We start from the raw sequence: 20,106 nt of genomic DNA, 5'->3' as shown, positions 1-20,106 counted from the left end.
AAAGTTATAAACGATTTTTGACCTCCAATTCCCGCCGGGAAAGGACCACAAATATCAGTATGGACTAGCTCAAGCAATTCCATACTTCTAGTAGATCCTTTCTTATTCCCTTTGGTTGTTTTTCCCTTAATGCATTCAATACACTTTTCAAAATCTGTGAAATCAAGATTTGGTAAAACTTCATCTTTCACAAGTCTTGTCATTTTCTCTCGTGATATATGGCCCAAACGTTTATGCCACAACATTGATGAAGTTTCTAAATCTCGTTTTCTCTTATTCTTCCTTACATTATCGCCGAAAATTGGTTATCCAAACATAATTTATAAAGGTTTCCCTCTAGACAACCATAACCAACAACATCCGAATACAATCTTATTATACATTTATTATCACCAAATGTAAAATAGTATCCATAGTCATTTAATTTAGAAACAGATATAAGGTTTCTAGTAATACTTGGTACATATAGAGTTTCACACAGTTCTAATTCGAACCACCTTCTAGTACTAATGAAAGTGTACCGACTGCTTCAACTCCCAAATCCAAACCATTTCCGACTTTAACCGTCCGTTGGTTTCTTTCCAGCTTCCTTATTATACGGAATCCCTGTAAAGAATTTGAAATGTGTACCATGGATCCGGAATCAATCCACCATGTATTAGAAGGTACATAAACATTAAGTGATTCACAAATCATGAAATTAGAGGTGTTACCTTTCTTCGCAAGCCATTCCTTAAACTTTGGACAATCCCTTTGAGTATGTCCCTTGTTACGATAGAATTTACATTTGAGAATTCCGTGGAATGTACTTGTACTTGCACCGGTGTTAGGGACCTTGTTCGGAGTGAATTTATCTCCAATCTTTCCTTTGCCCTTCGGGAACCCCTTCCTTTTCTTAGAGTCGGTGGTAGTAAGATGAGCGATATCGGGTTTTTCAACTTTTAGTCGTTCTTCTTCTTGGACACACATGGCAATTAGTTCGCTCATCTTCCATTTCTCCCTTTGAGTGTTGTAATTGATCTTAAACGGACCAAACTGAGAAGGGAGAGATGTCATTATGAAGTGGACGAGAAAGCCTTCACTAATTTCCATGTCCATACTTTTGAGTTTGTTTGCCATGTCACTCATCATCATTATGTGCTCACGCACACCACCGACCCCATTGTACTTCGTAGTCAACATTTTAAGGATCAAGGTACTAGCATGGGCCTTTGAAGTCCCTTTAAATTGATCCTCTACAGAGTTAAGGTATGTTTTGGCATCTTTGGAGTCAGGGATGGCTCCTCGGATGGCGCCATAAATGGAATTTTTAATGATCATAAGAGACATTCTGTTTGATCAATCCCATAATTCATATGCCCTTTTTTCATCCGGCGAACTTTTGTCGATAAGGGCAGTGGGTCGTTCTAGTCTCAAAGCATGATCCAAATCCATAACTCCAAGAGTCAATTTGACTTGATCTCTCCAAGTGTTGAAGTTTGTACCAGTTAGGGGTTCAATTCCGGATAAATATCCGGAATTTGTAGTTAAAGTAGATGCTGCCATAATAGTATAATTAAATGCATGCCCACATTTATAAGATGATACTATAATTTAAAATTCAGAATACAAGGTATTAAGCATATCAGTAAAATAAAAGTAAGCCTATTTAAAACATACAAAGCATAGGCGATATTAACATTATACTAGATTACTGATCTCTCGTTGGATCAATCAATAATTTAGTGTAATATCTCATAAAAAACTACGCATACATATCTTTCACATAGTACCGTTGGGTAAACAATGTAATAGATAGGCAAATCATGCTAAAATTCCATCATTTAAATCATCAAAGAGGTTTCCGTTGGGTCTCCTAAATTTCAATCTAAACAATGTATTATATATTTATTTCACTTATTCCGGATAGGTTCTCGTTGGTTTCACTATCCAAAATAAATTTAATCTTGATTAGCATAACAATTTTAAGTATAAGTTATAATACATATATCACCATTGTTATGCATTGTCATGATTGTTGGATGTAAAGTGCCCAAAGTGATGTCAAAAGGATTTGCAGAGATCATAATACAAATATTCATATCTCATAAGGGCACATAATTCAAATTCAGAATGAGGCATATAATTCAAATTTGGAAATCACAGAGGCATAGAATTACAAAACTAAAACTTATAGAATCCAAATTTGCAATTCACTTTTTCTCCTTCTCATTCGGTTAGTGCTGTGTGTTTTTCAAATATCAAAACTCACCAAATTCATCAAGTATCGATAGACTTCCAGATTTATTAATTAAATATAGAAATAGAATTGGAAGTCATGTAACGAAATCATATATTATTTAAAAAAAAATACTCATCATTGTAGATTCGTTTAAGAAGTTAGGGTTCATCATAATTAAGGTAAATCATGCACATATCAAGAACATCGCTTTCAGGGGCGGACGCAATAAGAAGGGGTTGGGGGCCCAAAAATCTTATATGAAAGCCCAAATTTTTTTTTTTACTGTATTTTGAGATTTGGTGTAGCCCCAACAAGATGAGGTTGGAGGCCCTCCTCTTTAGTGCAGCCAAGAGCCCAAGACCAAGAAACGAGTTGTGAATCTGTGATTGTGAATGAAGGCCGAAGGGAGTGAAGAAGAGTGAAGACATACCTGAATACCTGATACCGGCTAGGGCTAGCGTCTAGCGACTTCGAATCTGCGACTGCGAGGCTGCCGGTCTGCCTGTGCGCTGTGCCGTGCCGCTGTGCGCTGTGCCGCCGCCTGCACCGCCTCTCACCGGTCCGACTGTGTGGCTGTGTGCAACAGTGCAAGCATCCTGGACTTGAGAGACAGAGTTGAGTAGTTGACTTTCCTTCTACAGTTCTACTTCTTGGGCCCTAAGCAGTCGGCAGAGGCGCAGAGCCCAGAGGCTCTTCTTCTAGACATCTCTTCATTCATCTCTTGGGTAAACAACTAAAATATAATTTCCAATTTCAATGTAGTCTAGTATTTTAGGTTAATTTTTATCTTGTGGATTTGTGGTAATTGATAATTGGTAAATGATTTTAGGTTAATTTTGTGGTAAATTGGTAATTGGTAAATGCTTTAGGTTAAGTATTTTAGGTTAATTTTGTTGGTTAATTTTGTGCCCCCTACAATATATTTTTCTGCGTCCGCCACTGATCGCTTTGATACTGATCGCTTTGATACCACATGTTAACTTAATCCCAATCATATGCATAAGAATCCCTAATCAAACATGTGAATTCATAAATACAACAAATTAAGTAAAACTTACTTGGTGGAGTGTGTCTTATTCCACTTGAAGAAGCCATGAAGAACTAATTTTGGTTTCCTTTGATTGTTTCTCTTCGTTGCTTAATTGATGGATTGATTGTTCATATATTTTGTTCCCTCTAATGATCAGAGAATTCCATTGAGAGCCTTGAGGGAAAAAGCAACGTGAGAAAACAAAAAGGGATAACCACCACTATATATATGTAATCCAAGGGGTGCAACTCTCCATCAAATTAACTCCCCTATATTTGCACTCAAGTCCCTCCAGAAATTATAGGGACCAAAATGCAATAATGAAATAATATTAATAAAAACTATATATGTGTAAATAAACATACAAATGATCAAGGACATTATGTATAGGATTCCAACAGTTTAGTGTTGGTTTTGGTTTTGGTTTTGGTTTGTACTTTTAACAGTCATGGATAAGTAGAGAAAACCATATAAAATATAATGTGGGAAATTCATGTAATGAGTGTTTGTATTTGGCCACTGATGTGCATGCTTTGTTTTTTATAATCATTAATTCATTATAAAGGCAAGCTTTTTTGCTCATTTGCACCCTGAAAATGTGTTTAGGCTGTTTTGAGTCAAGGCTGTTGATTTATGTTGTTGTTTTTATTCAAGGCTATTGATTTATGTTGTTGTTTTTAACCATCACGTGCTTAATATATGTCATTAATTAGAACATTATCAAATGGTCATTTTTCATTGTACATTAAATCATACGGAGTCTCTTTATGTCCCACAGCTTATCAGTATAGAATACATATAAAAAATTAAAAGTTCTATCGTCTGCTAGAATTGCTGCTCAAATCTTGTCAAAGAAACGGTTTTTTGGCAGTTCAGTGTACGGTATCTTTCATGTTCAACGGAATCTCTAGAAATTCATAGTAGGAGTCTTAGCAATGACGTACGTAGATCTAGGTAAATTGCTGGTATGTCTTGGGTTAATTGTTTACTGCAACTACTATACAAACAGTATTGCTGCTTCACCCTTGTGTGTTGTGTTGAAGGAGCTTTTGATGTTGTTTAATGCAAGATGCGGATGAAAAAAGGTTCACTATTATTGCCTCAGAAAGTCTCTACTGACCATATTTCTCAACAGCCAAAGTAAGTTTTTGTTTCTTCCATATTTATATTACTTGGATCGATTTTGAACACATTCAACTTTGCTAGATTATTAGCCAGCCAAGGATCCTTTTGAGTGCATTGTTTGATGGTAAATGTATGCTTACTTTACTAACTGTGATTTTATTTACTGCGTATTCATTTAGTTCGTATGAAGGTGAAAGTCTCCTTCATCTTATCAACTCGATTCAGAGGTAATTAATACATTGCAGTAGAATGAATTTACTACATACATAGCCCACACACTGACATGTTCAAGCTTTGGTTTAGAGAAATCAAATTAGCCAGACTTTCAGATGAGTCTCTACCTCAAAAAATTTGGCTCAAGGTTTTATTTTTTCCTTTCTTATATACTTATATTTATTTATCTATAAGTTGTTTCAACTTTGCCTGATGAACCAAAGGGCCTTTGGCCTAGCGGTATGTGAGTCTTTGGCCTTCTAGGAGGTCAAGGGTTCAAACCTCACCAAAGGTGAGGAGGGTGAGTGAGTTATTTGTTTTATTTGCCGTATATAAATATATTATACTTAAAAGAAAATTTTGACTGATGATGTTCTTTTATCAGCAACAATTTTCTATTGGCGTCAATGATGTGACCCGTGTGCTTGAACGGATGCCACCGGTTAGTGGATCTTCACAAAATGCTACTAGTCGTAATGCTAAAGCCTTTCCCCTCCAACTGCAGGTTACGCATTTGATTATCATAGTTCTTTTTCTTGCCAGTGATGTTGTCTTGCTCAGATATAAATATTTGTACACTGACAGGCCATACTTTTAGCAACAGACTGCAACCCTCGATGGCTTACAAAGCACCTGCCGAGCCTGGCCTCTTCTAGGGAAGTACCTGTCATCTTTGTGAAAGATAAGAAAGGAGGATCTTTCAAATTAGGTGAAATGGTGAATCTCAAGACGGCTATGGCAATTGGAGTCAAGGTACACAACTTAAATTTCTCTCTCCACATTTTTAATAGTTTGAAGCGAATGATATTGAAAATACCCTTTTTCTTTGAAACGCTTCATTGTTGAATATGGGTACTTGGTTTTTTTCCAAGAATGATGGTCTGTTTGCTTTCTTTAGGCCAGAGGAAATGCAATCAACCAACTCATAGCCGAGATTCTAGGAGATAACCCGGTGACTAATGGTGCTTTGGAATCGGAAAGATGACCAAATATCCCAGCACCTGCAGAATAAGTATTAACTTGAACCAGTGTTTTTTGGGAAAACATATTTAATCAGAGGCAGAGTTGGAAGGGCTCCACCCAGTTCTTTTTGGTTTTTTATGCGAGACGCAGTTGACTCCCCGTAAACAAAATTAGAATACGATTATGGTTTGAAATCAAAGTATTCATCAAGAAAACTGTAATTATCATGTAGGAATAGGATGGACAATTAATTAATATCCGTGTGGCATATGAGGATAAGATCAAACTCAAGAGTCAGAGGGATGTTAATTACCTCCGAGGCTATGATGCAAATTAAAGGAAGTAGTTGAATCGATCTATTTATGTATTAATTGATTGATGATGAATAAAAGAATTAAGAGTGGAGAAAAACACGATATTCAAAGTAACAAATAACAAAATATCCAGTTGCATGATCTATGGACTCAAATATCCAGCTACAGATTTAATTTAATATTTTTTTAAAAGAAAAAATAACAAAATAAATGTTTAAACAAAAGCAACAGCTGAATATATATATATATATATATATATATATATATATATATATATATATATAAAGATAAGTGATATAACTAGTTCAGGGATCTGTCGTGCGATCAATGCCAAGCAGATGCAGATATAAGATTTCTATGTTTCCATCCCAATAACATCCCTCCTCCATCCTTCTCCACCAATGTATAATGATCCGAGTAACACTTGAGCAAATTCCTTATCACCGAATTCACATATGAACTCAACGGATATTGTCTAAAACCTGCCATCGTCAACCTCGACTTCCATTTCCCCAACAGTTCATGACGTTCTACTCTTTCCTTACCTTCACATGCTATGATGTTTACAATGTCTCGAGCCAGACAGTGTTGTTCCACGTTTATCCTTTCTTTCCTATCCCTACCCAAACTTCCATCCATCGACTCAAACATCGCAGAGTAATAATCCAATGCTTCCACAAACCTTGGAAAGAAAGCTGCAGTATTTGTGTTTGATTCTTGCTCCACCAAAGTAACCACTTTGGGTGAAAGCGATTTCACCATTCTCAAACGCTCGTCTCTTGGGTTATTCACATCAACACTCTCATCCGCCATGTGGTGGAGCTGAAGAGGGAAGTTCACTGCCAGTGCCTCACCATCTCTCACATCAAGCATCTCTTTTGTCACATATGGTGCATACACTGCAAGTGGCTGAAACTCCACTGGGATGTTGAATTTCTGTGATACTGCCTCCAAACGTTTTCCCACCAACTCCAAACTGTCTCCACGAGCGTATTTGGAGACAGGATCATCAATTCCTGTGATACGAACATGAGGTGCACCTCCAGGCCTCGCTGCAAGTGCTTGTAAAAGAGTTATCCACTGCGTCCCTTGAGCTATTTGGAAGTCTATGATGTGGATTCGCTCTTCCTTTCCACAAGCCTCTGCTACAGCACCATTTGCAGCCATGTACCCAAACTTCAAGTACGGGCATATTTCGTATAAGATATGCATGTAAGAAAGCAAATCCTTCCCTTCAGGCTCCCTACACCTGAGGGCTTGATATATGTTATTCCCAGATAACTCCCTCCTCGCCACCAACCCCTCCACCATATAAGCGCCTAGCCTCTGGATCGGGTCCCCACTGATAGACACATAACCCCGTGCACGTTCAACCAATTCCTCAAACTCATCAATCTTGTTCCTAGAAAGAGCACTGGCACATGCGATGAGCAACTGCTTTAGATTATTACTATTATTACCCGGTGGAAATTGGACAGCCTGTAATCCTGCCTCTTCCATTGACTTGTGACGCTTCTCTGCATGAAGTCCATCACCAGATGGACCATATCTCGGACTATATACAGCCTGGGGTTGAACCATGTTTGAACTAGTAGGTTCAGGGGTCCACTGTCTAGGGCCTTGGCTTGATGCTTGCTGCCACCTGTTTTGTCCTGAGGGAGGGTTTTTGGGCATGGATACTTCCTCATCTGGTGCCATTAGAGTAGTCTCTATATCCTGAAGAGCATTTTTCATGTAATGAACACTGCCACTTAAGCTTTGTACAAAAGCAGAAGAACCTGACTGGTTAAAAGAGCTGCTATCTTCAAGGGAAGGACTAGCACCGGAGGTAGAGCTGTACTTCTCTTGACTGTCGCTCAATGTAGTGAATATCTCTGAATCGAAGTGGGTTAAGAAAGGAGAGTTGGGGGAGTCCCTTGCCTCAAACTTTAAGGATTCAAACAGCCTCAAGGGGATATGTGGGTGAGAAGAGGAGTAAGATGAACCTTCACCAGTCACTCTATAGCCAAAAGATTGTTCTGAGCCCATGCTATATGGTAAGCATCAGATGCTGCATATGATCTGCTTGTTCTCAAGGTTACTTTTTGGTGAAGAGAAGAACTGCAGGCTCTATGGCTCTCCTAATGTGTCCGTCCGACTTCAGGATTTAACAAATAATTAAGCCTGCAATGACATCATTGGAATGTTTATAAGCAAAACTTCCTGATTCATGTATACATAATGGTGATTAAATGTTATAGACTTGAGAACACTAAACCAGAAACAGGGTAAGATTGAATATTATATAGAGTCCAATCTAGAATCTATATAAAGTAACAAGCCCAGGAGTGGGTGGTATATAAACAACAGAGCAACTGCCATGACTACAAATTACTAGTACATAGCTTTCATCTATGCAAAATAGACCGAAATATAAACAACATGAACCTCATGGCAGAGTACAACAGTTTATAACAACGCTATCAGTATGCCAAGATAAATCTTTTAAAATTACAAGATAAACGTTTCCAGCAAATGAGCATAGTACTTGAAAACCAATTTTACCATTAACCAAGTGTTCATTACAAGGACCCTAAAAAGTCCGAAGCTTTTTTCTTTCTTCTATTTTCCTTCCTATTTGGCATAAATACTGCAAGAAAATCTATTCATCACCAGGCACACGTATACAAATATACATCTGTTCTTTGTTAAATATACTTTTTCTTAAACTGTCAATTTTTTAATAAACTGATATGATCTTTGTAGCAAACTGTATTTAAGTAATTCTTCCAGGTTAAGAAAAATACAAGTGAACTTTTCATCTAAAGATCGATTTCCCTAAGTAATTCACAAGCTATAGAACATCCACTAATCCGTATAAAGCCGAACAAAATGATAAAATTATATAGCGCAGGAGATTCTCTACTAAAATTACAGCGCCAAATAAGTGTACCCGTGAAAGTGCAAGTGCAAGTGCAAGTGCAAGAGCAAAACTAACGAGAACTCCATCTCATAGCATGTAAAACCTCACAAGAAATCCTAATACCAAAAATATCATCAAAGTTTATCACCTGTGGTACAGACGAAGCCATTTCTTGTGTGAAATTAAAAATAAATTGTGCAAATACGATAAAACTCTTAATTTTTATTAAATTCAACCAAACCCTCAAAAAATCAACTCTTTGACTCGATTTTATTTAATGACCAAAACAAAAATAGGAAAAATAAAAGAATAAAAAACACAACTTTCTTCTTCTCTGAAGCATTTCAACAAACAGGTAGCAACCACTCAAAGAAAACCACAACTTTCTTCTCTTTAGCCTTCCAACAAACAGGTATACTAAATCATTGAATTCAATCTTCTCAAGGAAAATAAAGCCTTGTTGTATCTTGGATCAGACTGAAATTTAAGAAGAAAAAGTAGGTGTGCGTACCTTAATGAATACGAAAGATTAGGTCTGATGAGTTGCCATATCTGAAAGGTAAGATTTTTGTATCATGTATGAAACTTTAGGATTGAGAAACGAAACCGATGGAGATTCGGTAAAACAAGCGGGCGAGGAACTTATATAGCTGGGGAAGATGACGGAAGAGACGGTGATTTAACGGACTCCACCGACCACACCCCTAGAAACAGAACATTCTTGCCTGTTTCCTACCCACGCGTCCTTGGAGAGTGTCGTACACGCTCCAAACATGATGTCAGCCTTGTTATTTTAATTTAGACGACCAACTTTTAAAATCTAAAATCATGATTTAGAAATTTGAATCAGATTTTTTGTTTATATAAATCTAACTAATTTATTGGATATAGACATAGCCTAAATCTTTTGTCCAGTAATTATAATTATAATTATAATTGTAATTGTAATTGTAATTATTATGATTACGATGGATGGTGGTTGTGTTTGAATATATGACATAATTGAGGGGGCAGTTTTGCAAAAATGGAAGAAGCTTACACGTGAAGAAGGCAAGCGGTTGACTCAGGTTGACCAAACGCGTTACGCGTTATCCTGCACATTTTCAAGTTCCAATTCCATCTTTCTAACTCTAACAAATATTTATTATATTTTTCAATTATATTATTATTATTATTATTATTATACATAGGATAGAATTATGGTGAGAAACAGACAATTAAGATGAGAAACATATGGACTCTTGATTCTTTTAATCATTATTCTTCAGTGCATCTCATCTTAATGTGATGAAGATTCTTTTTCACCAAGTATTATCTTATCCAAAACATATTTTATCTTTGTGTAAATTACAATTTTCATCCCCGTAGTTTGTTCATGATTTTGATTTTCGTCATCTGGTTTAGAAATTATGATATTGTCTTTATGGTTTGGAATTTATTGTTATTTTCGTCTATAAACTAATTTCTATATTTCAAGTATAAGGGACCAAAATAGTAAAAAAATTTAAACTATAAAGAACGAAAGAAGAATAGATTGTAAATCATGAGAATGAAAATAGTAATAGATCACAAGCCAAAAGAAAAAAATTGTAATTTTTAAACTATAAGAATGACAACAAACCAACATTATGTTGATTTTTAAATTTATAATTTGAATGTAAAGATGGATAAGGTTTTTGATGTATATATAGTTTTAAAGTGTATCTTTAAAAAATTAAGTAAAATAAAGTTAAATGAAATGTCACATCATCGAGATAAAGTTAAACAAGAGGCTTGACTTTTAATTATAAATTAGTCAATTTTTTATTTGAACAAACTATATACATATATATATAATGTGTTTTTAAATAAAATCGATAAACCATATTTGGGAAAAATATGAACCGAATCAATAAATATTTTCTAATATATAACTTGTGTTGAGAAGAGAGTGATGGGGTCATCTTTAACATGCAAAAAAGGAATTGGATTCGATTACTTACTTTTCAAGGTATGAAACCCCTTTTCGTATACAAAAACATTTATTTTGCATGTGTTTTAAAAATTACGATTAACACAACAAAAATATAAAATATGACTGTAAATTGAGTTGAAGAAAATCTATAAGGGATGTTGTATTAATAAGATATAAACTTGTTTATTTTTAGTTCAAATTTTATATTCCCTCCCTCCAAATTCATATAGGATTTAAACTTATGCTAGTCAACCCAATTAAAAATAGTCAACATTGAATAAAGCATAGTCTTTGACATCTTGTCTTGACATTTGTGATGTTGGGTTTTTATTATTTATGATTTTTTTTTCAAAGATATTGAAATCTTATACCCAAAAAAAAAAAAAAAAAGTCAAAGAAAACTATACTCTATTAATCATTAATACTTGAAAAGCATATGAAGTAAGTTTGAGATGATTGTACCTACCTATTAACATTCAAAATGTTACATCATATCTTTCTTGCTTTCTCTCTGTGAATTTTACAGAAAGAGCAATTACAAGAAAAATATGTTTTTTAACATTCAAAAGCTTTAATAAATAAAAACACAATTGCGTACATAAAAAAGGGTTGATGTGAAAAATTATTTTATATTACACTTCTCAAAAAGGGGTTGATAACAAACAACTAAGAAGAAAAATCGTTATAATATTACTTGTAAGACATGCAATTAATATTGACAAGTTTTATAAAATACTAAATCTATTTTCTTATGGTCGATCAACATTATAACTTATAAACATTTCTTGTTATTATTTCATGTAATACATCTTTTATTTATTCGTCCAAGATTACATTTTGAAAACTCAATAATTATTCAATTGGAAAAAATATCATTTATATTTGCATAAATACTTAGAAATGGTCAACCATTCTATTATGTGGGAAGAAAAAACAAGACTGATTATGAATTAAAATTGTCATCATGACCTCATCTTTTTTCATTTTATTAAAATTAGACATGGTGAAACATGTACCATTGCAATTGTCATCATCACATCATCATTCAAATTGTCATATGATATATAAGGTCCAGTAAGTCAATTCTTACATGCATGTATATAAAAAATAGACGGTCATTACAAATTACAAGCATCTTTATGGATTTAAATGTTGCTTTTTAGACCTACATGTGGTGGTTCATATTCAACGCCAACCCCCATGCCAATAATAATTTTCAGTTTTTAATTAATATAGATGAGGTTTGATATCTGAATAAGATTATGACAAGTATCCAGTTGATGTTTTAAATATGACCGTCTAGAATATGAAATCTTTCTTCCAGACCGGAGAACTTGATCTCTATTTGATTATTGGGTTCTTTCTTAACTAAAGTGTTTTGGGATTGTATAATTTATTCATATTTGTGTTTTTGAAGTTGAATTTTGTGAAATAAAATTCATTTTATAGAAAACCATGATAATCGTTTCAAGTTTATGTTGTGATTCCCTATTTCACTACAGTCATTACCTCTGTACGGTTAAGCTAATTAGTTGTTCAATTATTGGTGAAGACTAATAATGTTTTAGTTGTGATGTTTTATATATTTAAACTCCAAAATTTACAACTCAAGTTTACAAAATGCACATTCAATTACCAAACTCATCCTTAAAAATTCAACTTCACGATTATGAAACACAAACACTTGACAAGTTCCTACTAATTTCTTTCATTTTTATGGACAACCTTAATGAAACAAATTTGTATTCTACCAATCTTTTTTCACAATAGCTTCATAATTTATAACAAGTTATCATTTTGATAACTTGAGGTTAGGAACCTTATTTTCATTGAGAACCGAGAAATCATTAAGAGCGTCATTGAATTTCTTACAACATATACCATGAATATAAACATCTATGATCAATATTAATCACATATAGCGTGAATTTCTAGGAACTTGCCCCTTGATACCTTCAATGTCTGTCTAGTTCCAATACCCTGAATAAAAGAACTGTAGCATTTCACATGATGGATAATTTATTGCTATGGGTACATACCCTTTTGGTACGATCATTTTTAGGCTTTCAGTTTCAGCATCCACTCAACAATATATACATGCATAAAAGATTGAAGAGGGGTTGTACTGCGATTTACATCAACTTACAGCAACAAGATTATGTTGTTCTTTGCTCTAACAGTGGCAAGGGACTCGCTCACTAGCTTCTCCTCCATTTCCTAACCAAAAGAATACACACTCTATACTTATTGCCAATGAAGGTCCACCAAAAATCAAGTTCCTTTGGTATGTTAAATGGCGCGTTTAGCATCAGTCATATGCTGACAATTTTTGAACTCTCTTGCAGCCCATCTTTCTATCAGATAGCGGCTATGGTTCGAGTAAAGAAGCAATGTATCAGCTCCTTTTGTGTTCCAACCAGAAACCTAATTCATCAAGAGCATGCCAAGGCAATATCAAAAAGATAAGACTTCAATTAAAAACATTTTTTCCTAATACTTATGCATGAGATTGTTAATTCACTTGTCATAAAGAATGGTGCCAAGATGCAAATCCTAAAATTTAGGTCTTCTTGAAAGATAATTGGATACTGGTATATTTGGAAATGCGAGTTGTCTTCTAGAAAGATGATCACTGCAGGAATATTTGTTTTTATTGGTGGAACGGTGTAGAGTAGTAACCAACAACAAATGAAAACAGATACAAGGGTAAGTGTGAAAAAGAAATACCTGGTACATCAGACAATAACTACGGTTTAGTCATGGCCTGAACTTGAGTTAGAACTAATACTATCCACCCGTCTTATTGCAATGGCAGAAAGAAGTTGTTCATGTGTCTTGGGCAGAGGATCGTCATCTTCCAGTGTCTTGGTCCCTGAATTATCAGTTTCCTGTGTCTTAGGTCCTAAATCATCGGTCACCTGTGTCTCAGGTCCTGAATCATCAGTTGAATCAGTTTTACGCATCTCATGTTGCAAACTATCACTTTCCCATGTTTTTGGTTGTGAAACATCATCTTCCTGCATCTTAGATTGTGAATCATCAGGTTCCAATGTCTCTTGTCGCAAATCGTCTTCATGTGTCTTGGGTTCCAAATCCTCATCTTCCTGCTGCTTCTCATGTAGTGAATCGTCAGCTTCCTGTGTCTTGTCTGGTGATCTCCTTTCCTGTATCTCATGAGGTAAATAATTGATTTCCTGTGTTTCATGTTGCCTATCATCAGTTTTCTTTATCTTGTATGATGATTCTGTTTCCTGTAAATCATCGATTTCCTGTGTCTCAAGTCTCGAACCTACAGTTTCCTGTATCTCATGCTGCATATCCTCAGCTTTATGTGTCTCGTGTTGTAAGTCCTGGGCTTCTCGAGTCTCATGTCGCGAACCCTTAGGTTCCTGTCTTGGATTCTCAGTTTCCCATATCTTATGTGGTGAATTCTCAGCTCCCAATGAATGTGTCCTAGGTGTCTCATGAGTTTCCTGTGTCCTAGGTGTTGAAACATCGTTTGTCTGTGGTGATGAAACATAATTGTTGGTCTCCATTGTCCTAGATGGTGAACCATCTTTCTTCTCTGTAGTCTTAGATGATGAAACATCTTTCGTCAATGTCGTCTTAGGCGGTGGCCTTAGAGGTGTGGCTTTAATCTCTTTGCACACTTTATCTAAAATTATGAGGAAATCACGAACAATGATAAATAATCGCAATCCCTCATCCTTCCCCGCCTGTCCATGGAAATAATCTGCTGTGTTCTTCACAAGAGCCATTATTCTCTTTTCTTCCTCAAGCATCCACATGACATCCTTTTCAGCGTTTTGCACGAAGTTGGACAAAGTCGTCGAAAACTCATCCTCATCATCATCGTCCTCATCCTCATCTTCTTTCTCTAAGCTCTTGAGATCCGTATTTAGGAACTCACGAGCTTTTACGAGTGCCTGACCAAATTTGGAGACTGTACCAGTCAACCCTTCAGCATCAAGAATGGCTGCTTTCTTGACATCCTCCAGCTCACTACTCAACCTGGACACCACCTGAAGACCAAGGGTGCGATAATATTCATCTGTATCTCCTTGACAAGAATTAGCAGCAGCTTCTTCTTCAAGAAAATCATCGGTTTTAAAGCTGGAGGAACTCTTGGTCTCCTGGGCTGTTTTCGCAGCTCTAACACCTTCTGCCCGAATGATCTCCAGTACTACAAAATGCAAAAGAGTCGTTTTCCCATCAACACCTTTCACATCTGAAAGCTTCAAGAGTGTGTCAAGCTTAAATGCTTGTGCACTCCCACGGAAAGTTCCATCATTCATACGATTCCCTGTTTTTAGAACAGCTTCCAAAAGTTTGAGGAACAACCGGCTTTTCCTAAGTTGTACGCAAGCAGCCTGACCAGTCCAAGTGAGTGAAAATTGGACAAAAAAAAAGAAGAAGAAATTCAAGTCTTTGCTGGGGTCTAAGTTTTACCTCTAATGTTTGGAAGGACTCCTTAATGATTTCTTCCTCCTCTTGAAGTGTGCACATAAAAAGCAAAGACTCAAGCCTTTTAAAAGCAAAGGGTATTTCAACCAATCTTTTTAGAAACCGCTCTGCAGTTCCAAGGCGAGAAAGATCCCCGTTATACAGCCTTAGCTTCAACTCCTCCTCTCCAGTTGGTGCCATCTTCAGCAATGTTTGAATAAGTTCTACTGGGAGCTCATTTCCTAATTACATTAAATCAAACTGTTTTTAGGAAACAAAAATAACAACACATGAGAATGCTTTTTGAGTTCAGGAACATGGTCATAAGCTAAATGTCTCAACAAACCTTTTAGGGATATATAAACAACGTGACTTTTTAAAGTGTAGTTGATACTTCATTGCTGTCCAACAGTTTTTCGCTTGGAATCTGGGAAGCAGGGAAAAGGGAGTGCAGATTCGCATTTCCAAAAATACTACAATTTGGATGCAGCAGACATATATTTATCGGACACACATATTAAACAAAATATAACTAAAATTTGGATGTGGAAGATGGGCATCACCTCATATAAGAGTTCTTGGAGGTGGTGTATAAGGGTAGTTGATTGCTCGTAGGACTGCTAATGGATGGAGGGTTGAGAGTTTTTAGATAGATTTGCGGTATCTTTTGATAGGGATAGGGTTTTTTTGGTGTGATATTTAGCTAAGTAAGATCTTTACATTCCCAAATAATCCTGTCTTCCAACAAAACAAGAACCTTCTTTTCTACTTGCTTTGCTTACCCTCTTTGCAAACTGTGAGTTTTCTTGGAAAACAACCTCTTTGTCTCTTGAGACAGAGGTAAGGTCTTTTGTTTGGTTTGGTCTTGACAAACTAGCTTAACAAAGAAGCATCATCATGAAAGTAGTCAAGTTCATATCAAGTTGATCAAACTCTATTTCGATGATATATCCACAATCACATGAACAAGCCTATGAATATAGAGGAAAACTGAATAAGAAATAACTAGCAGAGAACACAAGTACATGTTGAGAAAGAAAGAAGTAGAAAACCAAGAACTTGTAGATATATGGAGAACTGGAGCATTGATGCTTAATGTGTTACGAGACTGTATACTATTATACTTAAGCTGTCTAAGCATATAAAGCGTTTGCTTTTTGCCAACATATTGCAAGCCTTGCCATAAGAACTTGAATGAAAAAATGAGCCAAACCTTTTCATTAGCTTTTGAGTTTATGTGTATATTTCTTTAAAGAACCAGCGGAGATGAAGTTGGAGTTAATAATGATTCGAAAGAATTACCTTCTTTAAGCGCATCACAAACTTCATTTGTCGTCACATTCAGTGCTTTTAGAAGAATAGACAAATTTTGGGCTTTCTTGGAATCAATAATTTGAACAAAATGCGAAGAGGGATCTTGTGCTGCTGAACTCTTCTTATTGTTGGTTTTGTTTTTATCGGCAGCATTATAGCCAAATAAATTTTCAATCATCTCTTCATTGAACCTGTTCGTTAAGAAACACATTATGTTTAGGAAGCTTGACCGATTAGAAATTTTTGTGAAATACAACTTACTGGAATGAGCCTGCTCTAATCTGATGCCAAACCATTGCTTGATCAGGGGTTGCCATAACCTTATCCCAGAAGAACGGCTTTAGCTTAGCTTTGTTAGAATCATCTGCATCGGGATCACCTGGTCCAAATGCATGGCGGGGAGTTTTAAGGCCTCCACCAGGTGGCCGAGGTGGAGCTCTACCACCACTTGGAGGAGGTGGTGGGCGTGGACCTTCCTTCAGGGGAGGAGGCGGTGGAGGTGCTCCTCCAGATGGTGGAGGCGGCGGCGGTGGACGTCTAGCTGAAGGAGCTCGTAGAGGAGGAGGGGAAGGAGCTGCAGCCGGAGCTGGAGTTGGGGACGGGGATGGAACTGCAGCAGGCGATCGAGGAGGAGCTGAAGCAGTATTGGCAGATGGAGGGTGTACAGACAGATCTGTCCTTCCAGGTGGAGGCTTTAATGTCGATTCAGCTCTTCCAGGTGGTGGCTTCAGAGGAGGTATTCTAGAAGCACTCAAACTTTCTGGGGGCAGCTCTGACGCAAAGGCTAATGATACACTTGAATTTACAGAAGAATCTGTATTCTGTAGGTCCGGAAATGATTGATCAACAGAATCTTTGATAGAGTATGAAGATTTTTGTGAAGCACCTGAAACATGAAATCCACATTAGAACAACCAAAATGAAAAACAAGGCTGAATGATGAAAGAAAGAATTGGAGCACTCACTCCTACTTAAGCTGAGAAGAGGCTTCTCATCATTTTGTCCCCCACCATAAGTCCTAGTATACCAACAAAAGAGCAGGGTAGCAAGAAGAAAGGTGACGGTTGAAGTAGAAACAACAACAATAATAATTGTTGTATTGTCAATTCCACCCCCACCCGTGTCCGCTTTAGAAACAGTAAATGGAATGGGTTCTATATCTTCCTCCAAAGAAGAAGAACCACCATGTTGTTCTTGTTGTTGTTGTTGTTCTTCTTCTTCTTCTTCTTCTTCTTCTTCGTCTTTGTTATTGTTATAGTTAGCCTCAGAATGAGGGGCGTTCACTTGAGCCAACCTGCGTCGTATAGGAGGAGCAGCATTCCATCTTTGAATATGTCTTGTATCTTGTACAGAAACTGGAATATGAATATTGTTGCAATCTACTAGACTTGTCTTAACATCAGGATCCTGACCCATCATCCCCTCCGAATTGGTTAGATTAGCAAGTGGCAGTTGTTGAGCATCTGTGTGGCTATCTGAAACGATTGATGCTGCCAAAGGGAAAAGTAGAAGAACAAATGCTATGAATGAGACCATCCCATCAATTGTTTCTTATAAATCAGGAATGTGGGTGGGTATAAATGATGAAACCAATTAGAGGAGAAAGCAACGATGATCATGAACCAACACTCAAGATTTTGTTTAATAAATTGAATGATCAATGATTGAGGAATAAATGTGGAATTGTAGAAAACCCAGAAAGCAGATAACAGAAGAAGTCGAAATCAAAGGAATAAATGGTAGGTTTGATTTGGATTCATAAAAAATAGAATTTTGATGAAAATATATATATCTTGAAAGGTGGATTGGTTGTAAGAAAGAAAATGGAAGAAGGCGTTTGAAGTATTTGAGGGATAAATCATAGTCTGGTTCGGGAATAGGAATGCTGAAGATGATGAAGATTTAGATAGTTGATCGATCGTTATGGAAATAGGATCAATGATAATATTAATATACCTTCCCTTCCCTGAGTCCGGCTGTTTTTGCTATTGGAATCCAGCCCAGTCCCTCTCAGTTGGGTTGGGTCCAATTGTGAAGCAATCAAATCTTGGCCCAGATGTTTTAAATAATGAGCGTGAAGTCCAGTGCAAACAGCCGATGCCGAACCAATCTATTTTGGGCCATGATGTTTCTGGTGCTAACATGCGATGCGAGAAGATTATCCTGTCCAAGACCAAGGGACTAGCCTCAAACTCAAAGTGGGAGCTAGCTAATGATAGCTCTCATTCTCAAGAAGGACCTATTGGAAATTCTAATTATGGTCAAAGCACCTTAATGGAGGTGGAGTTAAAGTCTCACTCCAAATCCAAAGTTGACAATATAAATGACACTGACAGTATGTTGAATTGAATGGGCCTGCCTTTGAGGATATGGATAGTATTTATAAAAAGGAAAAAGGTTCTAACTCTAGACTAGAGTCTAGAGAGGATAGTTTGGGCAGTCTTGGCCCAAACCCAGGTTCGTTCCCTCCCTATCCCTTCTTAATCTTATTTTCAATAATCCCTGTTCAACTGAACCTGCTTTGCATGCTACTGTTATTGATCCTAATGCTCAGATTTCAAAATCCATCTCTAAAGAAAACTCCCAAAAAAATAATATTTTTAAATATAATCCTTCTTCGGTTTGGGATGGAAAAAATTACTTTTATTTTGCCTGCGAATATTCTTAATGGCTCTAAAAAACACATAAATGCTAATTTTCATCTTATTCCTAATTTAGATGAAGATGTGGATTCTCCTATTGATATGCCTATTTATGTTGTTAAAAAAAAGTAGTGAGACTTATGCTCGTACGTTATGTGGCTATTTTGTTGGTAAACGTCTCCCTTTCCCTTTTGTGCGCTTTTATGCTTCCAAACTTTAGTCCCAATTTGGTATTGAAGATGTCCTTCTAAATGGTCATGCTATTTTTCTATTTAAATTCAACTATGATGAAGGCCTCCAAAAAGTTATTGATAATGGTCCCTGGACTTTTAAAAATGTTCCTATTTTTCTCCAAAAATGGTGGCCTGGTCTTGATCTAAACTCTAACATGCATGATAGTATTCCTATTTGGATTAAAATTCATGATATACCTTATAATATTTGGAATGATGAGGGTCTAAGCTATATCGCTAGCAAAATTGGTAAACCTCTAGCTATGAACTCTTGGACCGCTAATATGTGCAAATATGTTGCTGGAAAATCTACTTTTGCTAGGGTCCTGCTTGAAGTTCCGGTTAGGAAAAACTGGATTGATGTTGTTAAGGTTCGTATCCCGAACCCTGATTCTCTTGAGATGTCTGTGCACTCCCTTCGTGTGGAATATGAATGGAAACCCCCTATGTGCTCTTACTGCTTGATTTTTGGTCATTCTGATTTTGTGTGCTCTCATGTTAAATCTCAAGTGAATAATGTTGCTGTGACAACTAATGATGAAAATGTAATTAAGAGAAATGTGCCTGCGACTGAAAATGATGGCTTCCAAACCGTCAAAGGTAAGAAAATCTAGTTATTTGAAAAAGGACACCCACACCCCTGTGCTGAATGGAAAAGACTTACAAGCTACCAAAAAAGACTAATGTGAAGGCTCTTCCTCGCAAGGTCTACCGACCTGTACAAAGGACTCCCGCTGCTCCCCCAGCTAGCT

General features: G+C 36.4%; 4 protein-coding genes across 6 annotated transcripts; 1 reads left to right on the top strand and 3 right to left on the bottom strand.

Moving 5' to 3' along the window:
• Positions 1 to 393: 393 nt before the first annotated feature.
• LOC112508102 lies at positions 394 to 2,717 on the bottom strand. 2 transcript variants are annotated; one of them, XR_003068608.1, is made up of 3 exons: positions 2,652 to 2,717; positions 714 to 1,035; positions 394 to 606 (listed from the first exon to the last, which is right to left on the bottom strand). XR_003068608.1 is itself a non-coding variant. In XM_025112885.1 (3 exons), exons 2-3 carry the CDS (start codon positions 1,327 to 1,329, stop codon positions 560 to 562), a joined length of 663 nt encoding a protein of 220 aa, XP_024968653.1. In that variant the 5' UTR covers positions 1,330 to 1,538; positions 2,652 to 2,684; the 3' UTR covers positions 394 to 559. The 2 variants fall into 2 exon arrangements, 1 of the variants encoding a protein (XP_024968653.1); XM_025112885.1 differs by having other exon boundaries at positions 714 to 1,538; positions 2,652 to 2,684.
• Positions 2,718 to 2,738: 21 nt separating this feature from the next.
• On the top strand, positions 2,739 to 5,905 carry LOC112508103. Of its 2 annotated transcripts, none has more exons than XM_025112887.1 (7): positions 2,739 to 2,946; positions 4,298 to 4,391; positions 4,556 to 4,603; positions 4,680 to 4,737; positions 4,975 to 5,094; positions 5,175 to 5,342; positions 5,488 to 5,905. In XM_025112887.1, exons 2-7 carry the CDS (start codon positions 4,321 to 4,323, stop codon positions 5,572 to 5,574), a joined length of 552 nt encoding a protein of 183 aa, XP_024968655.1. In that variant the 5' UTR covers positions 2,739 to 2,946; positions 4,298 to 4,320; the 3' UTR covers positions 5,575 to 5,905. The 2 variants fall into 2 exon arrangements, with proteins under 2 accessions (XP_024968655.1, XP_024968654.1); XM_025112886.1 differs by having other exon boundaries at positions 4,295 to 4,391.
• Positions 5,906 to 5,970: 65 nt separating this feature from the next.
• On the bottom strand, positions 5,971 to 9,410 carry LOC112508101 (scarecrow-like protein 21). Its single transcript, XM_025112884.1, has 3 exons — positions 9,280 to 9,410; positions 6,150 to 8,029; positions 5,971 to 6,115 (listed from the first exon to the last, which is right to left on the bottom strand). The coding sequence occupies exon 2, from the start codon at positions 7,892 to 7,894 to the stop codon at positions 6,191 to 6,193; it is 1,704 nt and encodes a 567-aa protein (XP_024968652.1). The 5' UTR covers positions 7,895 to 8,029; positions 9,280 to 9,410; the 3' UTR covers positions 5,971 to 6,115; positions 6,150 to 6,190.
• A 4,065-nt stretch (positions 9,411 to 13,475) lies between these two features.
• Positions 13,476 to 18,015, bottom strand: LOC112506387 (formin-like protein 5). The gene is made up of 7 exons (XM_025110394.1): positions 17,764 to 18,015; positions 17,445 to 17,643; positions 16,741 to 17,365; positions 16,468 to 16,670; positions 15,172 to 15,407; positions 14,012 to 15,092; positions 13,476 to 13,870 (listed from the first exon to the last, which is right to left on the bottom strand). Exons 1-7 carry the CDS (start codon positions 18,013 to 18,015, stop codon positions 13,476 to 13,478), a joined length of 2,991 nt encoding a protein of 996 aa, XP_024966162.1.
• Positions 18,016 to 20,106: the final 2,091 nt, after the last annotated feature.

The sequence above is a fragment of the Cynara cardunculus genome, assembly GCF_001531365.2.
Source record: "Cynara cardunculus var. scolymus isolate 2C chromosome LG 2, CcrdV1, whole genome shotgun sequence".
Lineage (NCBI taxonomy): Eukaryota > Viridiplantae > Streptophyta > Magnoliopsida > Asterales > Asteraceae > Cynara > Cynara cardunculus.
Note: the sequence above shows the minus strand (reverse complement) of the source record. Positions and strands in the feature narration are given on the sequence as shown.